General features: G+C 45.7%; 1 protein-coding gene across 1 annotated transcript; it reads left to right on the forward strand.

Annotated features, from left to right (window-relative positions):
* The first annotated feature begins 2,115 nt into the window (after window positions 1-2,115).
* LOC149343008 (uncharacterized) lies at window positions 2,116-14,547 on the forward strand. The gene is made up of 4 exons (XM_089546864.1): window positions 2,116-2,126; window positions 9,908-9,975; window positions 13,917-14,003; window positions 14,417-14,547. Exons 1-4 carry the CDS (start codon window positions 2,116-2,118, stop codon window positions 14,545-14,547), a joined length of 297 nt encoding a protein of 98 aa, XP_089402990.1.
* Window positions 14,548-19,180: the final 4,633 nt, after the last annotated feature.

Raw genomic sequence — 19,180 nt, forward strand, 5'->3', positions numbered from 1 at the left:
GTGATTAATAATAAAGTTGAATGGTCTCATTATTGTGGCGTCTGGCCAAATGGCATTTGTTTGAATAAAGCCGGCAGTTTTTCATCAGGGCTAAAAAACAGAGCAGAATCAACTGAATCTGGGCGGATTGCAGCAAGCGATTTTTTTTCCATACTCGGGTATTTGGAAAGTGGCACACATAGCGCTATACATGGAACGCTTGTCGAAGCGCAATTTAATATGTTGCCTTCTATTACGGAAGTAAAATTATGAGAAAATATAGTGTGCTACGAAGAAATCAGGGGGAGGGGTGGGGGAAGGGGAGGTGAACCAAGCGCGCACGCAAAGTAAATGAAGAGAGCGGACCCAAGTGCGATAATTGCAACGCCTATTGACCACAACAGACGGGCAGCGTCACGCGAAGAACGAGAATACGAAGAACAAGCAGGGTAGGTGCTTCCCGTGCCTTCAGAACCAAACACCCTTGCTTGAAAGAAGTCCGCCTTGATGTACCGCAGCTCATAAAATAGGATTTAATGCCGGTACATGATCCCCGTTTCTATGCTGGGAAGATGCGCCATAGTTTGGCAGAAGTGTAGTTTGAAAGGTCGAGCAATGGAAACTTGTGTTTCTATCTCTGGTTTTAGTTTACGTACCCGGGGAACGCATCAAAGGGGGAGTATGATGAGGAATTTGAAACTTTTTAAAGCCAGTATCTTATTTCGTTAATCTGTGTCACAACACCCAAACCAAAAAAAGAAAACTAAATAAAACTCGACACCTGCGATCGTCGTAGGTTTGTTATTCGCCGCGGTGGCTCAGTGGTTAGGGCGCTCGGCTACTGAGCCAGAGTTACCGGGTTCGAACCCGGCCACGACGGCCGCGTCTCGATGGAGGCCAAACCAGAAGGCGCCCCGTGTGCTGTGCGATGTCAGTGCAAGTTAAAGATCACCAGGTGGTCGAAATTATTCCGGAGCCCTCCCCCACGGCACCTCTTTCTCTCTCTCTTCTTTCACTTCAACCTTCCTCCCTTCCCGTACGGGCCGGTTCGGGTGTTAACCGAGATGTGAGACAATTACTGAGGCATTTCCTTTGTCAAGAACCTAGTTTTGAAACTAACCTTCAAACGCGGCCGCCGCACAACATCGCAGAGAGCCAGCGCGCATTGTCTGGAACAGCCTACCTATATACAACAGGAAGATTGCTTGATTATCATCGCTGTCACTGATGTGTCATGTCCGGGGCGTTAACCGAATGTTTTCCTGTGAGTGACGAGACAGAATTACCTTGACCCTGTCAGTGGTCTTGAAACAGAAACCCTCAAAGGGCAATGCTATGAAGCAACAATAATAACGGTCTCACGGCCCTAACTCCAAGCCCCCTCGCCTCATTGTGAGCTCACCCATATGCAGGCCATCTGGGTCATCTGACCATAGACTACCGCTTGTTCTATCAGTACGGACACTAACCTACTCAAATTCATTATTTTTTACATCTGAAGCCTCTTTCCTGCTCGGGTTTTCGCTGCTTTTATTTTCAGTTTTTGCTGTTTATAAAAAACTGATTATTGCCCCTTGTTCTATCAGTACAGAGGGCAACAGACTCAGTTTGGTTGAGTCAGTTTTGTTTAAGAGGGAAACTGAGACCTAAAACTTGCAGAGAAAAAGGCGTCAGCAGGAACAATAATGAAACTGTTCGTGTCCGGCCTGATAGAACAAGCGGTAACATTCATTTCAACCTTGTTGTTTCCTGCTCCATGAAATGCGCTTAAAAGAAAGCATGTATTACACAGAGTTTCATGCCGAAAATTGAACAAGCTTTACAGTTATATAGATTGACAGCTACATAATTGGGGGTGGCGATTCGAGAAGCACAAAAAGAGATAAGACGAGAGACAAATTAAAACGTCAAACCCGCTATGACCCTGCAAGCTACTTATAAGCGGCAGGCATACGTGGCGTTTTACCTTATTGGAAGTTGTAAACGTGTTGGTTGTACAGCACAAATTCTTGCGCAGTGGTAAGATGGCACAGTCGGGTCCACTCACACATCCTCTGTTTACGTTACTTAGCTTCTTACTAGCTTTCCCGCTTGCCTCCTGCAAAGCAAGACACCAATTGAAGCATGATATCCCGAATGCTTTCAAGGTAAGCGCACTGCAACCAGCATCCTGGCGTACTCGCTGTGAACTATACGGCAACTAAAACTGTAAACTAATGTTGCTTGAATCCCAAACTTTCTGGAGTATGTAAAAAAAGAGATGTTCGACGGTAACAAGGTTTATAAGTGGGCGAAATTGAGCAATCACGTAATGTCAGTCATACCCAACAATTCCTGACAAAAGCATTTTTGAACAGGAAAGAGTTCAGAAGTACAATTTTTTCATATATTGTAAGATTTCACTATAACTATCAATATATCCGCAGATCTCCCGTCGGCAGGCTTGAATTTTTTTGCTGTTAACGTTTTTGCTATTGTCAAAAGCATCCCCCATTGTTTTCCTGTGGGAATCTTAACTGCTCGATGCGAGCGGGGGAAACACTATAAACGAAAGATTTTGCTACATGTCGGAAGAATGGATCATTACCTTCAATATTTCATTACCAGTACATTGCAGACTTTCAATATTCAAAATTTTTGTCCCAGATAGTTGGACATGAGTAGCTTACATCATATGAATATTTCTGTATTTAAAATTTTGTTTGAATAGGACGCTCTACCTATGATGATTGCTATCACACGTGAAAACGGCGTTAAAGAGAAGATGAAATGATTTTTTTGAGAATTCGAGGTTACTCAAAAATTCGGATCTATGAAGCTTCTCGGTAAAGCATGCAAAATAGTTTTGCGCTGGCGTTTAAAATGGGGACGCAATCAGGGATCAAAACCACAACGATGTAGATGCTTCTCCTCATTGGTTTTGAGGTGTGCGGGGAAGCTCATACTGAGGTCATTGTTGCCGAAATTTCAGATGTCCGCTGCCTTCGCTTACATGCTGCCGTGCGTGATCCAATGCCGCCAAACAGTGCTTCGTGAGCTTCACCTTAGACGGCATCCGTTTTCTTCCTTGAAACAGCCGTTTCTTCATTGAAAACGTAGCTCCGCCGTACCTGACGTCACCGATGCGCCCTCTGCCCGTCGCTGCGCGCTGTGCGCAGGGGGGGGGGGGGGGGGGGGGGGGGGGGGGGGGTATTGTTTGGCACGTGTGGGCAGTGCCCTCCGCCTGCTTTTGACGAATGAAGTACGGAAACATGTGTTTCTAGGTTGATTGCTCTACTAAAATTTTTAGGCCTCCTTCTGTCATGCAGGAAGAAAAATTATTTTCGAGAGTGATATCCACTTTATGCGAAGTAGCGGCTGCCTTTCGCACAAATGGCATTATGCGGCCTATTATAGTTGACTAAAACTGTTTGAGTTGCTGCGCACTAATTTGTTTTGAATATTAACAACCAGAATAACGTTCGTTGCTTGATTAATTTTCTCAGTGATGACCCATTCTTAAAAAAAAAAAAACATTTCCGAAATAGCCCGATTGTTTTGGTATTTTTCTTATTGGCATGGAGACTAAAGGAGAGATTGGTGACCCAGTGAGGAGGTGACGACTCCTTTTCACATGAAGGAAGGAACACGCTTGGAAACTGGCGACATGATGCACCACAAAATCCGGCAACAAACAGACTAAGAAATAATTACAAAGCGATCCACACGCCAGAAATGCTCTCATGAAATCGGAAATAAACTATATGAGATGTATAATGGAATTCGAATTGAGTGGGCGAGTTGGTTTTCCATTTTGACTGTAAAAGCGCTCAAAACGACAAGGACGACCGAAAAGGAGAGACATACGAAGCGGTTACTTTCAATTGATTTTATTTCAGGCGAAAAACAATTTTATGCTCATGGTAATCACCTTCGCATGCTTACAAGACTATTACCAACGAGTGATTTTTGTCACCCTTGTCTTTTTGAGCGCTTTCATGGTCAAATATATATGAGATGATTAGGCACTAGGGCGGTAAATGGTAAATTATCAAAAATACATTAAATGAAGAACTCACAACAAGCAAGGGCATAAGGTCCCATCTGAGACACATGATAGTAGTAAATAAGATTGGTTGCCAGGCAATCAATGAACATGTGAAAATCTAGCAGTTAACCAAAAACTGCAGATCAGTGTAACCATTTTTTACCTGAAAAGTAACTGATTAGAAAGCAGAAAAAAAAACTGGAGGGAAACTTAAGGTCCGCATTAAGGGTATGACGTGCTAGCGTAATGGGTTAATTCGCGTATATGCAGAATTGGTCATTCTATGCACTCATAGATCCGTGGGAGCCCCCGTACTAATTCTGGCGCTGTAGTGCAGTGGTTAAGCGGTGCTCCACTGCCCTGGGATGGCAGGCGCTGCTACCGATGGGACCTGTGCGACCCAGGTTGCTCTTTCCGAGCGACCATCATTATTTGCCACCTTTCACGGTGGGCAGTGTGTTGAGTATCCGACGGGCAGGTTTTGATGACGCCGCAAAGTCACGTGACCTAGGAGGCCCACCTGCCTCCTAGGTTGCTTGTGTGGAGATTTTTCCCGTATTTTTTGTTCACGGTCAATGACACCGACGGTGACTCCGGATTTCCTGCGACACGAGATCCTTAAAGCTATTGCGTTAAAGAAAGAACCACATGTTGTCAGTGGGATCCGAATGCACGACCTGCGCATGTCACGTGCAGTAAAAAATGTTTACTTAATAATTTCCCATTGATCAAAACGACGTATAAACAACCACAGGATGGTTACGAGCGCGTAACACGAATTTTTGAGCATTAGCTGTGGTGTGACAGGAAATAATTTTCCATGAGCATGCGCTGCTTTACAGCGAGAGCTGTTAAAGGCTTGTTCCTGGGTTTCGCGTCGTCGTCGTAGAGGTAGTAATCGGCATGGTGGTTGCGTTGCCATGGGAACCACTCGGAAAGTGGTTACTGTGGAAGGAGGAGGGTATGAGGAGTGCAGGGGAATGTGTAAGTGATGGGTGGTTGCCAAAGAAACCGTCCGGAAGGTGGTTGCCGTGGAAGAAAACAGGAGTGTATGAGGAGAGCGTAAGAAGGTGCAACATGTTGCCACGGGAACTAGCCAGAAGGGTGGTGGCGCTATAACGAGTAGGGTATGGCGAGAGTGTGAGAACGGGTAACCGGGCGGTGGTTAAACAAGGGGTGCCCGTAAGGTGGTTACCATTGAAGGGGTAGGGTGCGGTGCGAGCGGAAGAATCATCAACCGGTAATGGGTTACTGTGAAAGGGGGAGGGTACGGTGAGAGTGCAAGAAGGAGGAACCGGTGGGTGATTGCCATGGGAACCATTCGAATGGTACTTTCGCTGGAAGGCGGAGGATGGTCATAATAGAAGGAGAAGGGTATGGCGAGACACCTGCCAAAGAAGGCAGGTGGCAGGTGAAAAGAGACATGTGGCTCGGCGGAAACCGGAGAAGCAGCTCTAAAAATGAACTATAAAAATCCTCCCTCTTTGTTTTCTTCGGATTCAATGACTTGGCTTTCTTCATATCTACATTTTCTCAAGCCCGCAAGTTCCTTGTCTTTGTCCGCTCAATGGTTTAACGAGGGACTCTGTTCTGGCACTCCTGATGCCATAAGTAGTATTAGATGTGCTCCCACAGCTTATCCCTCTCCGTTCGATCAAGTTGTACGCGACGCTTGTAGTATAAGAAGACGTTCCTACATCTGTCGCTGTGGATTCAGAGTGGCAGTGATCAACGCTCTCAAAGTTAGGTTACCTGAAACATATATAACCGGAAAAGAGATTTGACAGCTACCATCCAAACTCAGTTGGTAGAGCATGGGGAGGTCGTAGACTCGGATCCCACCGCAGGCATGGGGTAGTTTTTATTCACTTCCAATTAACTACCTTTCCGGTAAAAAATGGCTACATTATTAATTTCCCATTGATCATCACTACAAAACAAAAACTAAATAGAAGCATTCCCCTATGATTTCCACGGTTTCACTGACTATTGGTTCTTTTCACTGGAACTACAGTTATAAGGGAAAACATTTTAGAACAACTGTTTTTTGCATATGCTGTGGAGAACCATACGCCTAATGTGTAAGCAACTCGAAGGAATAGATCACATTTCTTTGCAACGCTGGAAAGGCATGTATTTGTGGAAAGTTCTGCATAGACACCAAAAGAGGGTTTCTGTTCGATCCACGCGGTATTCGATACTTAGCTATGGGCAATGACGACGGGCTTCCGAATGACGTTGTTGCACTGACTGGCGTCCTCTGTTTATGGCGGTCCCACATGGCCTGTTACCAATGCATATTCGAGAGTATCTCCAGATTTGTTGAAGACCAGAAAGCACTAGTAGGCGTTAAACCTTTAAAATACATTGAATAGTTTAAAAACTGCAATGTTGGTCGCATCAGAGCTGAGAGTTTTCTTTTAATGCGTGAGCATTACAGGAGGACATGTCGCAGAGGAAGTGAAGCCCTAGGTGAAGCTCCAGGAGTGTGATCCCTGGGCACCAGATTGTGACGAAACTGCCATCTGTGGAAGTTAAATTAGAGGATTGGTCGCGAGAGGTAATGCGTGAAGAACAACCAGGGTCGCACAAGCCACACAAATAGCAGCAGCTGCCATCACAGGGCAGTGCTGCATCTCCTAACGACCGCACCATTGTGCCAGGAATGGTATGAAGACTCTCAGCGATCTATGAATGTAAAGCAGGCGGTGAATTATTTCGGGGCGTTTAAAGAAGATGATGGTTTGGTTTGGTTTATGGGGTTTAACGTCCCAAAGCGACTAAGGCTATGAGAGACGCCGTAGTGGAGGGCTCTGGAAATTTCGACCACCTGGGGTTCTTTAACGTGCACTGACATCGCACAGTACACGGGCCTCTAGAATTTCTCCTCCAAAGAAATTCTAGCCGCCGCGGCCGGGATCGAACCCGCGTCTTTCGGGTCAGCCGTCGAGCGTTTTAACCACTGAGCCATCGCGGCTGGGCAGAAAGGATAAAGGAGTACCCTATTTAATTCGTAAGCAATAATGCGATGGGTGCTAACCCCGAGCAAAATCGTCCGTCTTTGTTCCGTTGTCCTTTCGCCTAGAGCTAGCGCTCCGTCCAGCGGCACTACCCGCTCTTCGTCGTTTTCTACGTAGCAAAAATCCGTCCTTTCGCACCGATTCGAATGTAGTAAATATTCTCTGTAGTTTTTTTTTACTGCATTCTTCGTTGCTGAGTTGCTGCCGTGTTTTTTCTCTTGCCTAAGCTATTTCTTCCTTCATGTTTTCAAATGAAAGTACGGTCACGGCTTAGTAGGTCGCACTTGCATAGTAGGCCCCAAGTAGGCCGCTGCGTTTGTAAGTCTGTTTAAGCCGCCGTGAATGCCGGTTGGAAGAGTTAGGCGAATTAAAATGTCTTTGGCAGACAGATACTCTACCGACACACTTTTGTATCGCAGGTATTCGAGCACTTTGGATACTTAGTAGCTGTCTTTGACGTCGACCACGATGGAGACCTCGACTGCCTGACTACGACACGGACGGATTTCAGCTTGGAGCCTCCGCGCGCAACTTACGTTTTTTTTCTGAAAGGCCTGAATGGGCATATACCGTAAGTTCAAATTCAACTTTTCAACTTGATTTGTAATGAAGCTTAGCGCTGATTTCATGCTTAAATACAGTGAATAACTGCTGGGGAATCCCGCTAGAGACACGTGGGTATGGTTTATTAGAACACACGTGCACTGATAAATACCATGCGTTGTTGTAGCGCTGCGTGATATCCGAACAAACTGCTGTTAGAAAAAATTGAGCTAAACAATAGAGGCTTATGAAAAGTATATCCTTACGTTGTTTCAAGTCGCTCGGTTTGCGCTTTTGTTAAACAGCGATAATACTGCGTAACCTTGACAAACGCTGCTGCTGCTGCTGTGGCAGTTTCAAAATCACAAGAAAAATACTAAAAACCGACTGAGCATAGCAGTGCCGTGACCAATTATCTCACCGCAGTTCTCACCCGTGATCCTCGATGGGAAAAGCCATGTTTCGCAATCAAATTGCACTTGTTCATTTCGCAGTGTGCCTTGTCGCACCTGTTTGCCAAATTTTCTGGAATCAGTCAGTACGAGTAAATTGAGAAGGAAAAAAGCAAAGTAGCTTCGTTTCCAAGTAATAAAAGGCGGTACATATGAAGAATCAAGTTTAGGATGCGGCTTAAATAATGCCTTCCTGATTAATTTTCTAGAGGAATAAGATATGCTGAACATTAAAACATAAGCGAAGCTGAAAAAATTACATGTGGGATAAGAATTTTTCGGACCCCGAGAAGAATGCAGTTAGTACGTTCCAAAATATCTTGGATAGCAAAACACTTTAATGGCTGCCTTTAGCACGCAAAGAACGAAGCAGGCTAAAAATAAAAGGCCTGTTGCGCATAGGGCTAAAGAATGCTTAAACACAGTAGATATGATGTTATTCAATAAACAAAAAAAAAAGCTCGCTGGTGGGCTAGCTGTTCAATACTGGTAGGAAATATATTGACGGCAATATGAGTTGAGTGCAAACTACGAAGGCGGGAGAGAATAGGAGGATTGATCAGAAGGGAAATGTCTGGACTAGCTTGCACAAGAAGTAAAGGAGTATTAGGAAAGCTTTCGACGTAGTAAACACTTCTTCCACATTTCACTGTTTTCAAAGAATCGTAGCACTCCTTGTAGCCAGAGTACACTATACACTCCCTTTTCTGCAGGAGCAAATATATTCTGATTGTAAACTTGGAAAAAAAAGCCCCCGAGCAGAGATTCATACTGCGGAACTCTCAGTCGGAAGCCGAACGTGCTACCTCCTAAATGCTGCCAAGAGGGACCATAATTCTTTTAAATACGTTCATATGCGTCACTTGTGAGACCTGCACATGCTCAAGGGTTAAATTCATTCAACTCCAATGATTAATGAGTCAGTAATTCACAAAGAAGTGCAGCGTTAGTTGCGCGCAGCTAGATAAGCGGTAACTGAGGCCCGTAGCTACAAACCGCAGAAAATCTTCGTTCGGAAGTGTGTTCTCAACGTATTATTTATTCAATGTTTGCTTTTCGAGTACTCAGACCATCGCCGCCTTGTTTCATGTGTAAATGCTCTAAAAAGCTAGTGTAGCTGCACTGCATGTCCGGCATTAGAATGTTGCTAAAACTGCCATACTAAATATTTAAAGTAATGATTCACAGTCAATTCTGTACACTCACGAGTATTTAGCAGTACGTGTTTTTTTTGAGCCAAAGCGACAGTTGTTTCTACGATACCCTTTTTCTCGAAAGTCGCTGCTTTGGACCATATGTTTACGATAACGTGAATAGTTCCGCAGAATAGCATAGAATGTATTAAATTTGGGATACAGCTGTAATTGTTTCTCAGAACATGCGACAGGTAGGAGAGAGCCTCCTGTGTAGCATACGCACTTAAATGCATGCTTTCCTGAATGATGCTTATTGAGAGCATTTTCATGGGTACATCCCTTTTTCACTGCCGCTCAGAAGATCTCTTTATTTAAATTCCGCGGAATTAGCAACGCCATGTCTTGAGTTCCTCGTAATTAGAGAACCAAAGAAAGCAGAACAATACCGTAACTTCTTTGGCGCACATAGAAAGTGAGCAGGATGTTCTACTTCCTACTGAAGGAATTATTTAGCTCTTTAGGCCTTTAAGGCGGAGTGCACAGTTGCTAGAGTACAGAAACCTGTTTACTCTTTATGAGGAAGTATTACTCTTTGGTGTGTGCTGGCATATAATTCGATGTGTTTTAAACTGTGTCTATTGATCTGTGCACTTGGAATTTTAACTAATATAACGCTGCGACATGGAAAGGGGCGGGAATAAATGGGGGTGGGGGAGGTGACTTGCTAATACTTTTTGAGTCTCACTGCAGGCGAAACATAACTTACCACATACAGCCTGGGCCGACACCTGATACCACTGTGTCCACGGTGAATGACGGTAAATAGAAAATTAATGGCAGTTCGAAATGGCGATAAATCAAGTTGCTTCTTCTTTTACTCTTCTTCGCTCTTGCTTCTCTTGCGCGGGAATGACTCTTTGTTTAGCTTGTCTTAGCTTGGTGCGGATATATTCGTTCACCAAGCCAAGAATAAGCGAAAGCAGAACATGGAGAGCTCTAAGACATAGTATAAATGCGCTGAGTACAAAAAGGACAAGATTATGCAAGACAAGACTGGACGAAGGGGAACTATCAACTGAATTTTAATATGCAAAATAGGACACATAAAGCGTAAGATCATCATTACCTTGTATAAACGGCCTATGCTGTCTTCGACGAAAAACCATCTCCGTGGCCAATAGCAGTATTTAAGGCGTGCTGACGAAACGTTAGCTACAATTAGCTATAAGGAAAGCCTAAATTATCTCTCTGCTGATTCTGTCTGAGCACGTGGCTAGCATGCGTGTTTTTTTCCAGACGTGGTTTTATTATTTTTTTTGCAAGGATCGCGAACTTTGCAGTTATCTGCAAGGGTGCCTGGGCCGCTAATGCTGCACACGTTTCTCGAGTGCTCCTGCAATCTGAGGTTCAAACAACGGCCAGTCTTGCCAATATAGCCGGCACCACATGCGAGAGCAATGCTATAAATAACATCCGCTTTTCCAGCGTACAAACGATTCCTTGTGTTGTTGGGCACACGAACTGCGTCTGCCCTGCTTCTCGATCCTGTTGACCTGTTGATCCTGTTGAATAAAGTCGGACAGCGCGTGCTCGTGGCGCACGCCCGGCACGGGCAGTCCGGAACTAGAAGCCTGCCACGCTGGTCGTCTCTGTCTGGCGCTCCGCTGCTACCCCGCAAAATCCTCAACAACCTTAATTCTGGCACAACGATTTCAGTTTTTTTTTTGGAGCAGAGAATACCAGCTTTAGGTTGTGCCTGCTGGCAATCTTTCTGATGCGGTGCAAGATCTTACGCACATATGGGATGACGATTGGCCTAAATCTTACCTGTTCATAATCCTCGGCCGGTGGTCGCTTTCTCTTGAACCCATTCAGGCAATCCTCCGCTACCGATCTTGTAACATGTGCTGGGAAGCCACTTTTCGAAAGCCTGTCAACCTGTGTGTCCAAGCTTGCTTGCACCTTGCGGTGGCAAGATTTCTTCACCGCCTGCAACCGGCATGCCATTACCAAGCCTGTTTTAACAACCTTGGAATGACCTGAATCGAACTTTAGAAGTGGCTTCTGGCACCTAACCGCTTAAGATCAGCACGTGTGATCATTTCCCAGGTTTATGCCATTGTCAAAAAATTGGAGACAGCCATCTTTTGGAGAAACAGGGCAAACGCAATTCGTGTGCCCTACAACATAAAGAACCACCTGTGCGCTGCCAAAGCGGATGTATCTATAGCATTGCTGTCGCATGTGTTGCCAGCTATATTGGCCAGACTGGCCGTTGTTTGAGCATCATATAGCAGGAGCACTCGAGAAACCTGGGCAGCATTAGCGGCCCAGGCACCCTTGCAGATCACTGAAATGTTTGTGACCGTTGCAAAAAAAAACACATCTTTAAAAAAAAACGTGTGCTAGCCATGCGCTCAGACAGAATCAGCACAGTGATAATTGAGGGTTTCATTATAGCTAATTGTAGCGAAGGTGTCGTCAGCACGCCTTCAATACTGCTATCGGCCAGGTAGATGGCTTTTCTTCGAAGAGAGCTCATGCCGTTGACAAAAGATAAAGATCTTGCGCATGCTACTTGATGTTTACACCTTTTCCTTTATATGTCCAATCTCGCATATCAAAATTCAGTTGATAGTTGCTATTCGTCCAGTCTTGTTTCGTCCTGTTCTTTTTATACTCAGGGCGTTTCTACTACGTCTAAAAATTAAATACAAACTAGCCGCACTCATCGCGTTGAGAACTAAGACGGTCTTCAATTACACTGCGACTCTGGGTGGGCTCCTATAAACAGCTAACGCCTTAATAGCGCGCGTGGCAGTTGCAGGGGCCGAAGGTAAGGCCACTATTAAACAAAACAGACAAAGCGTTCAGCTTAAGTTAAGCACAAGACAGCACGACACGGGAAGGAAAAGGATAGGCGTGACGTTTAGAGACCCGAAGCGGGCAGGGTGGGTGAGAGAACAAACACGGGTTAACGACATCCAGTCAAAATGAAGAGAAAGAAATGTGCTTGTACAGGGCATGTAATGCGAATGCAAGATAATAGATGATACTTAAGGGTAACTGAGTGGATTCGAAAAGACGGAAAGCGTAGCAGTGGATGCCAGAAAGAGTTAGCCACCTTATACGTCACGAAAGCTTTATAAGCGGCTGGCAGTTTGGCCGATGGTGACCTGTGCTGACATGACGAAGGCTGTGTAAGGGGCTGGCTGTCTTGCCGATGGTGACAAGGAAAGAAGAAAGAGGGAGAGAAAGGAGAAGGGATGCAACGTGTGAGGCATGGCCCGAAGCGGCAGTGGGAGTGAGTGGAAACGACAGCGAGGTGGAGAAGCTAACGTCGAGGAACACTTGCTCGGGAAGTGCCGGGCGTCTAGCGGTGAAGCAAGGTGTTTCTTACCACAGGAAGAGTGCGCGGACGCTAGCATACGCGAATAGCAGCGCTGAATGCGTTCCAGCAGTAGTCACGTAATGTAGAAGGAACAGGGTTGCAAAGTTTTATATGATTTACTATTTTCATAAAAAAAACTAGGGGAGCAGCAAGACAATGCTTACAAAACCATGTTTTTCTTTGCTTCTTAATCATTAGTTATTCGAGCTTCTAGGTCACCACCAGATATCCTATGACGCCGAAGCTGCCACATCAATGAGAAAAGTGCGACCTAGGCTGCGTTGCTATTAGGTGGCGTTTTATATAACAGTGGCCACGAAACCTGAGATCAGAACATGTGTTTTGGAAGCTAGATTATAGCAAACACTCTGCGAAATTACTTTGAAGTGAAGTCATGCAGTTAAATGCGCCGGTTATTACAGGTTTAGACCATTTCTTTTATAGCGCTTAATTTTCATATGACGACTTAAGCAGCTGACGCTGGGAAGCTTACGTTTTCAAGAAGGTAGTTTTTGCGTTATAAATTCGAAGTAATGTGAATTGTTTTGGGTTTGACTGAGTTTCAAACATCGTAGAAGTCAGTATTTACGAACTAAGAGATCCGTAAATATAAACTTGTCGCCAAGCTAGAACTTCAGTAGTTGCTTAGGTCGTTCCCGCATTCCGTGAAAGGCATGTGATAGTTACTTTTATTGCGAAAACAATACTTCTCGAGGTTTCCGCTCTTGGCCGTCGTCCCGGAGAATCCACCATTGACCTTTAGCGTGACCTATGTGTGACGTCATACCTGCTGTGGAAAAGCGGCCCCCCCAACTCGGCTCGTCGCGATCGTCCCAGCGAATCCTCCACGCGCCGCTGCCGTGGGGGAGGCGCTCGCTCTACGTGACCTCATGCCAGCTGTTGAAAAGCGGCCCCACAACTCGGCTCGTCGCAGGCGACCCAGCGAATCCTCCACGAATATGTCGGATGATGTGTATAAGGTGAAGCTGCAACGATGTGCTGCAGCTAAGAAGCGGCGGCGTGCGGAAGAAACGGATGAAGAGCGGGAACAACGTTTAGCTAAACTGCGTGCATATTATGCAGCCAGGCGAATGCGTTCAACATCTCTTGCTTTCGCAATCCACTAGTATTAACCAAGCTAAGCCTCTGCCAATTTTTTCGTTGTGTGTTGATTTGCACATTCAGGTCATATCATCAGATAAAATTGCGAACAGGTGGGAAGCATCGTTAGGAATTTGCGCATTAAAGAAAAAACACCCTTCCACAAGCTTTACAAGACTGCAAACTATAACGATTCATAGCATAATGAAGCTTTAGAGTGTTAATATCAATTAATTTAAGCCAATTTGCCTCTTAATTTATTTGCAGATGATAAGCATACGATACAAGGCCATTTCATGTACACGAACTACAAAGACTGCGTTGTCATGGAACTTCCTTTCGATGAGCGTCAAGGTAAGTGATGAGCTGGACTTTAGGCTGCATATTTTTCGCTACTGCAGACAAACACGCGACGGAGACAAGCGTTTAAAAAGTATCTCCTAACACTTTAACCCATGAATTCAAGGCTTCTCAAGCTGACATATCTATGCCCATAATTTCGGTAGCTTACCTTAAACGACGTGGAACACGCGCCCGGCAGCGAACCGACTGCAATCGCTTTCATTATCTATTAGTAGTAGCGGCTGTTAAAAGTATTAGCACTCACTTCCAGAAACCCTGTTTGTTTCCTTTTTTTGCGAACAGCATGCCACTACAGAGAGAATGTAAATGTTGCTCTTCAGCCTTCAGTACACCACAAAGCATTCTGTTGCTAATGTTAGCTAGTTTTTCATCTCATAATTATGTAATCTTTGACTCATCCGCAGAATGCCTCATGTGGGTCACAACTGAGGTAAAGGACAAGATCCCTCAAAACTGTACTGACCAATACAAAGACAACTGCGATGATGGCGTGAAGGCCTACGACAAAGAAACCTGCGGCGAGCTGGTCCAGTAGAATCCCGGCTACTTCGTGATTATGAGAACAAAGAAGAAGTACGCAAAAAGGACGGGACAAGAGAGAGGAAGAACCACACGGGACAAACGCAGACTAACAGCTGGTTTATTGCACCAACGCCTCCTTCCTGCAACTACAATGCGCATGAGCACCAACCAGAAAGACAAGAGCCACAATCATCTCGTGAAACCAAGAAACTCTAACTGCTTGCGGTACAGGTGTACGGAAGCATCGCTAACATATTTCTCAGGCCCTAATCCCGCGATATCCAAAGATTCGATGCTTTCACGTTCTTTCTTATCCCTCCCGCGTCCAATAACCTTAGTCCTGTCGAAAAGTGGATTACAATCTTTGTTATCAAACTTGCAAGTATTACAATGCGTAGACAGATGGTGCCCTCTTGAATCAGCTCAGCAATTGACATGTTCTAATAATCTAATGTTGATGCAGCGGCCAGTTTTCCCGACTTGCACCTTTCCACAGCTCCGCGGAATCCGAAAGATTACATTCGATCTACCATGCAGGAACTTATTCCTGTGGTTAATGTCACACACAACCTTCATTTGCTTATCTTTCCTCGCTAAATTGCACAATGAGGAGTCCCAGAGGGCAGTATTTTTGCAGGCTAGGCACACTCAGAAACTCAATAAAATCTACTCGCATTCATTCCCGCTTCGAAAGTTACTCTTTTCAGGAATTCAGCATTCACATCAGGGCGCATGAAATGCATAAAAACAGCGCAACAGGCAGGACCAAGAAAAGAAGACACAAACAGAGGCGCTGGGATCCACTCAGAACTTTGGTCGCAGGTTTAGAGCTTTTTTGACAACTGCAGACACTTCCGTTGAATTCAAGATATGCGCCGGCTCGCGGCCCGATAGAGGTGGGGCTTTTGTAGGAAGGTTCGGTCGAATCTTTTTCCAAAGCAAGTCGCTCACTTGTTACACTGTGCGAAAGGACTGGACGAATTGTTTCTTTCCACCCACTGGAGAGGCTTCACGAAAGCAGGCAGTTCTTAAGAAAGGATTCTTTTCAAGGGTTCATTTCAAGGAGCCTCAAGGATTCACTGATTCCAGGAGCACAGGGTAGAGGTGCGCATTTTTTGACTGCATGACCACTGTTCGACCACTGCGAAGACCAGTCATACTGGATGCTATCTCCATTTTAATTGCCTTAACCCAGCCTCTCAAAAGAGGTCAGTGATTGCCTCCATTTTTCATCTAGCAGGCCGCATTTGCACAGAGCGAGATTTGCAAGCTGACCGCGAAATAGTTCGCAAAAACATGACAAGAAGCCGCTGCCCGCTGGCCTTCGTCAGCGCCGTGAAATTTCAACTGACGCACCACCTGCGGTCGAACAGTGGTCCTCCCGTAAAAAAAAAAGAAAAGAAAACGCACATCTGTGTATTATGTGCCTGGAATAAGCTCGGAACAGATGTCACATGTGCCGGCGAAAAAGTTACGGCAAGCCATTGACAACGTGAAAGACAACCTGCCAAAAGAAAAATTCCCTGACGTAATAGCATTCCATGCGGGGACTGCGATCTTGCTTATATGGGCGAAAGTGGAACTTTTTGCATAGGCTGGAACAACGCCGGTTTGATGTCAAAAACAACAAAGCTTTGTCTAATGCACTGGCCGAAAATCCTGAAATCATGAAGCATAACACAAACTGGAGCAACGTGCATATTTTAAAAACGGGAAAGAATCTTCGTCGCCGTCTGCATCTAGAATCCCTAAACTGTCAAAAAATCGATAACACGCACCTAATCGCAGTGACGGTGACCTTCCTAGCGCGTACGCCCGTTGCCTAGGTCATATTAACAAGCGTAAATAATGTTTGCGGGTCGTGTCCTCTCACCTGCAGGCAGCGTTCGAAAGGCGTTTCGAAGCTATTGAAAGCGCCTTAAAGCAACTAGTACCACACAGTGACGTCAGAAGTTGAAGAAGACTCAGGGAGCTTGCAGTGGGTGTCAGTGACCCCACAGGTGAGAGTGCTTCTCACCAGAAGATGACGAAGAATGGGAGGCACGTCCTGAAATGGGGGGGGTGACGGGGAGATTGTTTTGCGAAGTCTCTTGCAAAGTCGGATAGCGAGCTGGAGCTTAAACGCGCGCGCACGCATGCACGCACGCAACACGCACGCACGCTCGCGCACGCGTTCACACACATGCACACGCTCGCGCATGCACGCACACGCGCACACCCTCGCACACGCACGAACACGCACGTACACTCGCGAACACGCGCGCGCACACACACGCACCACACACGCACGCATACGCACGTACACACACACACACCCACACGCACGCACACACCCACACGCACCCACACAAACACACACACCCACACACACACACGCACGCACACACACGCATACACACACAGACGCACACACACACACACAGACGCACACACGCACACACACAACGCAAACACACACACACGCACACACACACACAACGCACACAAACATACACACGCACGCACGCGCACACACACACACACGCATGCACACACGCACGAACACACACAACGCACGCACGCAGGCACACACACACGCACGCGCACACACGCGCACGCAATCCTTGGTGGGTACAGTGTAACTTGCAACCAATTTTTTGCAGGTCACAGTCCTTCGGAAACTGCTCAGTTTCTTTACAAGGATAACAAGTCCTGCGTCGTGATATACTTTCCGTACAAGGAATTCCAAAGTAAGTGAGCGTCTGACTCATCCAGAGCCCAGTTTCCCGCAACCGACATTTTAGTTGCGTTTTGACTGGACTATTAGTGGGCTAAAGCTGCATAATAGTATTCGGAGGTAGTTACATAATCTTTAATCGTAAATCATTGGTTTCTTAAGAATAGTCCTGCTTATAGCGAATGAAGCAGCATTTTCTAACGTGTCGTCATGTCCACGTTATTCAGCTTAATGACAGAGATAAATATACGGCAACAAGTTTTGATAATATATGACAAAAAAACCATAGCAAAGGCTTGCACATTGTTTTTTATCTATGAGTTTGTTAGCAGGAAAGAATTTCAGAGGAGTCATTATTACCTACGCACTTACTTTTTGTGATGACATTATCTGAAATGACCCTTGTTCTCTTTTCAGACTGCTTGCTATGGGTGTCGGACGAAGCCATAAGCCACGTTCCTGAAATCTGCCTAGACCGATTCAAAGAGAGCTGCAACATAGAAAACATAGTTCACCATGAAGACTGCGACAGTGCTTTTTCAGAAGTCGGTGAGAATCTTACGAAACCTTCCGGATGCAATACAAACTTTTCTTGCAGTGTGCTGCTTAAGAGGTTGATTAATAATAAAGTTGGATGGTATCATTATTGTCGCGTCTTTCCAAATTATATTTCTTTGAATAAAGCCGGCAGTTTTTCATTAGCGCTGCAAATCAGAGCCGAATCAACTTTATTTCGGCGGCTTGTCAGGAGACGATTTTTTATTTTCATACTCGGGTATACGGAAAGTGGCACACATAGCGCTATGCATAGAACGTTGGTCTAAGCGCTATTTAATACGTTGCCTTGTGTTACGGAAGCAAAAGTATGACAAAATAGAGTGTGCTACGAAGAGATCTGGGCACGGGAGGGGGGGGGGGGGGGAGGGAACCGACCGCCCACCTTAACTAAATGAAGAGAGCGGATGGAAGTGTAATAATTGCAACGCGTATTGACCACAACAGACGGGCGAAGAACAAGAATGCGAAGTAGAAGCAGGGTAGGTGTTTCCCGAACCCTCTGAACCAAACACCCTTGCTTGAAGGAAGTCAGCCTTAGATGCTCCAGGGCTTGGCAGAAGTGTGGTTTGTGAGGTCAAGCAATGGAAACTGGTGTTTCTATCTCTTGTTTTAGGTTCCATACACGAGCAACACATCAACGGGCGAGTATGGCGAGGAATTTGAAAGTTTTTAAGCCCAGCACCTTATTTCGTTAATCTGTATCACAACACCCACGCAAAAAACGAACACTCAATAAAACTCGACATCAGCGATCGTCGTAGGTTTGTGCAAAGTTATTCGCCGCGGTGGCTCAGGGGTCAAGGCGCTCGGCTACTGAGCCGGAGTTCCCGGGTTCGAACCCGGCCGCAGCGGCCACGGCTCGATGAAGGCAGAACCCGGAGGCGATCCGTGTGCTGTGCGATGTCAGTGCACGCTAAAGACCACCAGGTTGTCGAAATTATTCCGGAGCCCTCCACTACGGCACCACTTTCTTTCTTCCTTCTTTCATAACGGCATTTCTCCCTTCCCACACCGTGTGGTTCCGGTGTCCATCGAGATGTGAGGCAACTACTGCAACACTTCCTATTCTCAAAAATGAACTTTGTACCAATTTTTAACCGCGGCTGCCATACAACATCACAGACAGCCAGCGTGCAATACTTGGAAGAGCCTTCGTATATACAATAGGAATATTGCTTGATTGTCATCGTTGCCAATGATGTGACGTGTCCGGGGACGTTAACCTGAATTTTCTGCTCCGGATGGCGAGACAAAATTACCTCGATCCTGTAGTGGGTTTGAAACAAGACCTCTCGATGGTCAATGCTAAGAAGCGACAACAATAGTGGTCTCGCCGCCCCGGCTCCAAGCACACCCGCCTCGCTGGGAGTTC

Source organism: Amblyomma mixtum, chromosome 5, assembly GCF_055824585.1.
Source record: "Amblyomma mixtum isolate Tamu chromosome 5, ASM5582458v1, whole genome shotgun sequence".
In the NCBI taxonomy this organism is placed as follows: domain Eukaryota; kingdom Metazoa; phylum Arthropoda; class Arachnida; order Ixodida; family Ixodidae; genus Amblyomma; species Amblyomma mixtum.

Bases quoted from the DNA above. Each gene is read 5' to 3' on its own strand.
- LOC149343008 (XM_089546864.1), top strand. The intron at 9,976-13,916 runs GTAAATAGAAAA...ATTTATTTGCAG, and splicing joins TGTGTCCACGGTGAATGACG to ATGATAAGCATACGATACAA. The intron at 14,004-14,416 runs GTAAGTGATGAG...ACTCATCCGCAG, and splicing joins TCCTTTCGATGAGCGTCAAG to AATGCCTCATGTGGGTCACA.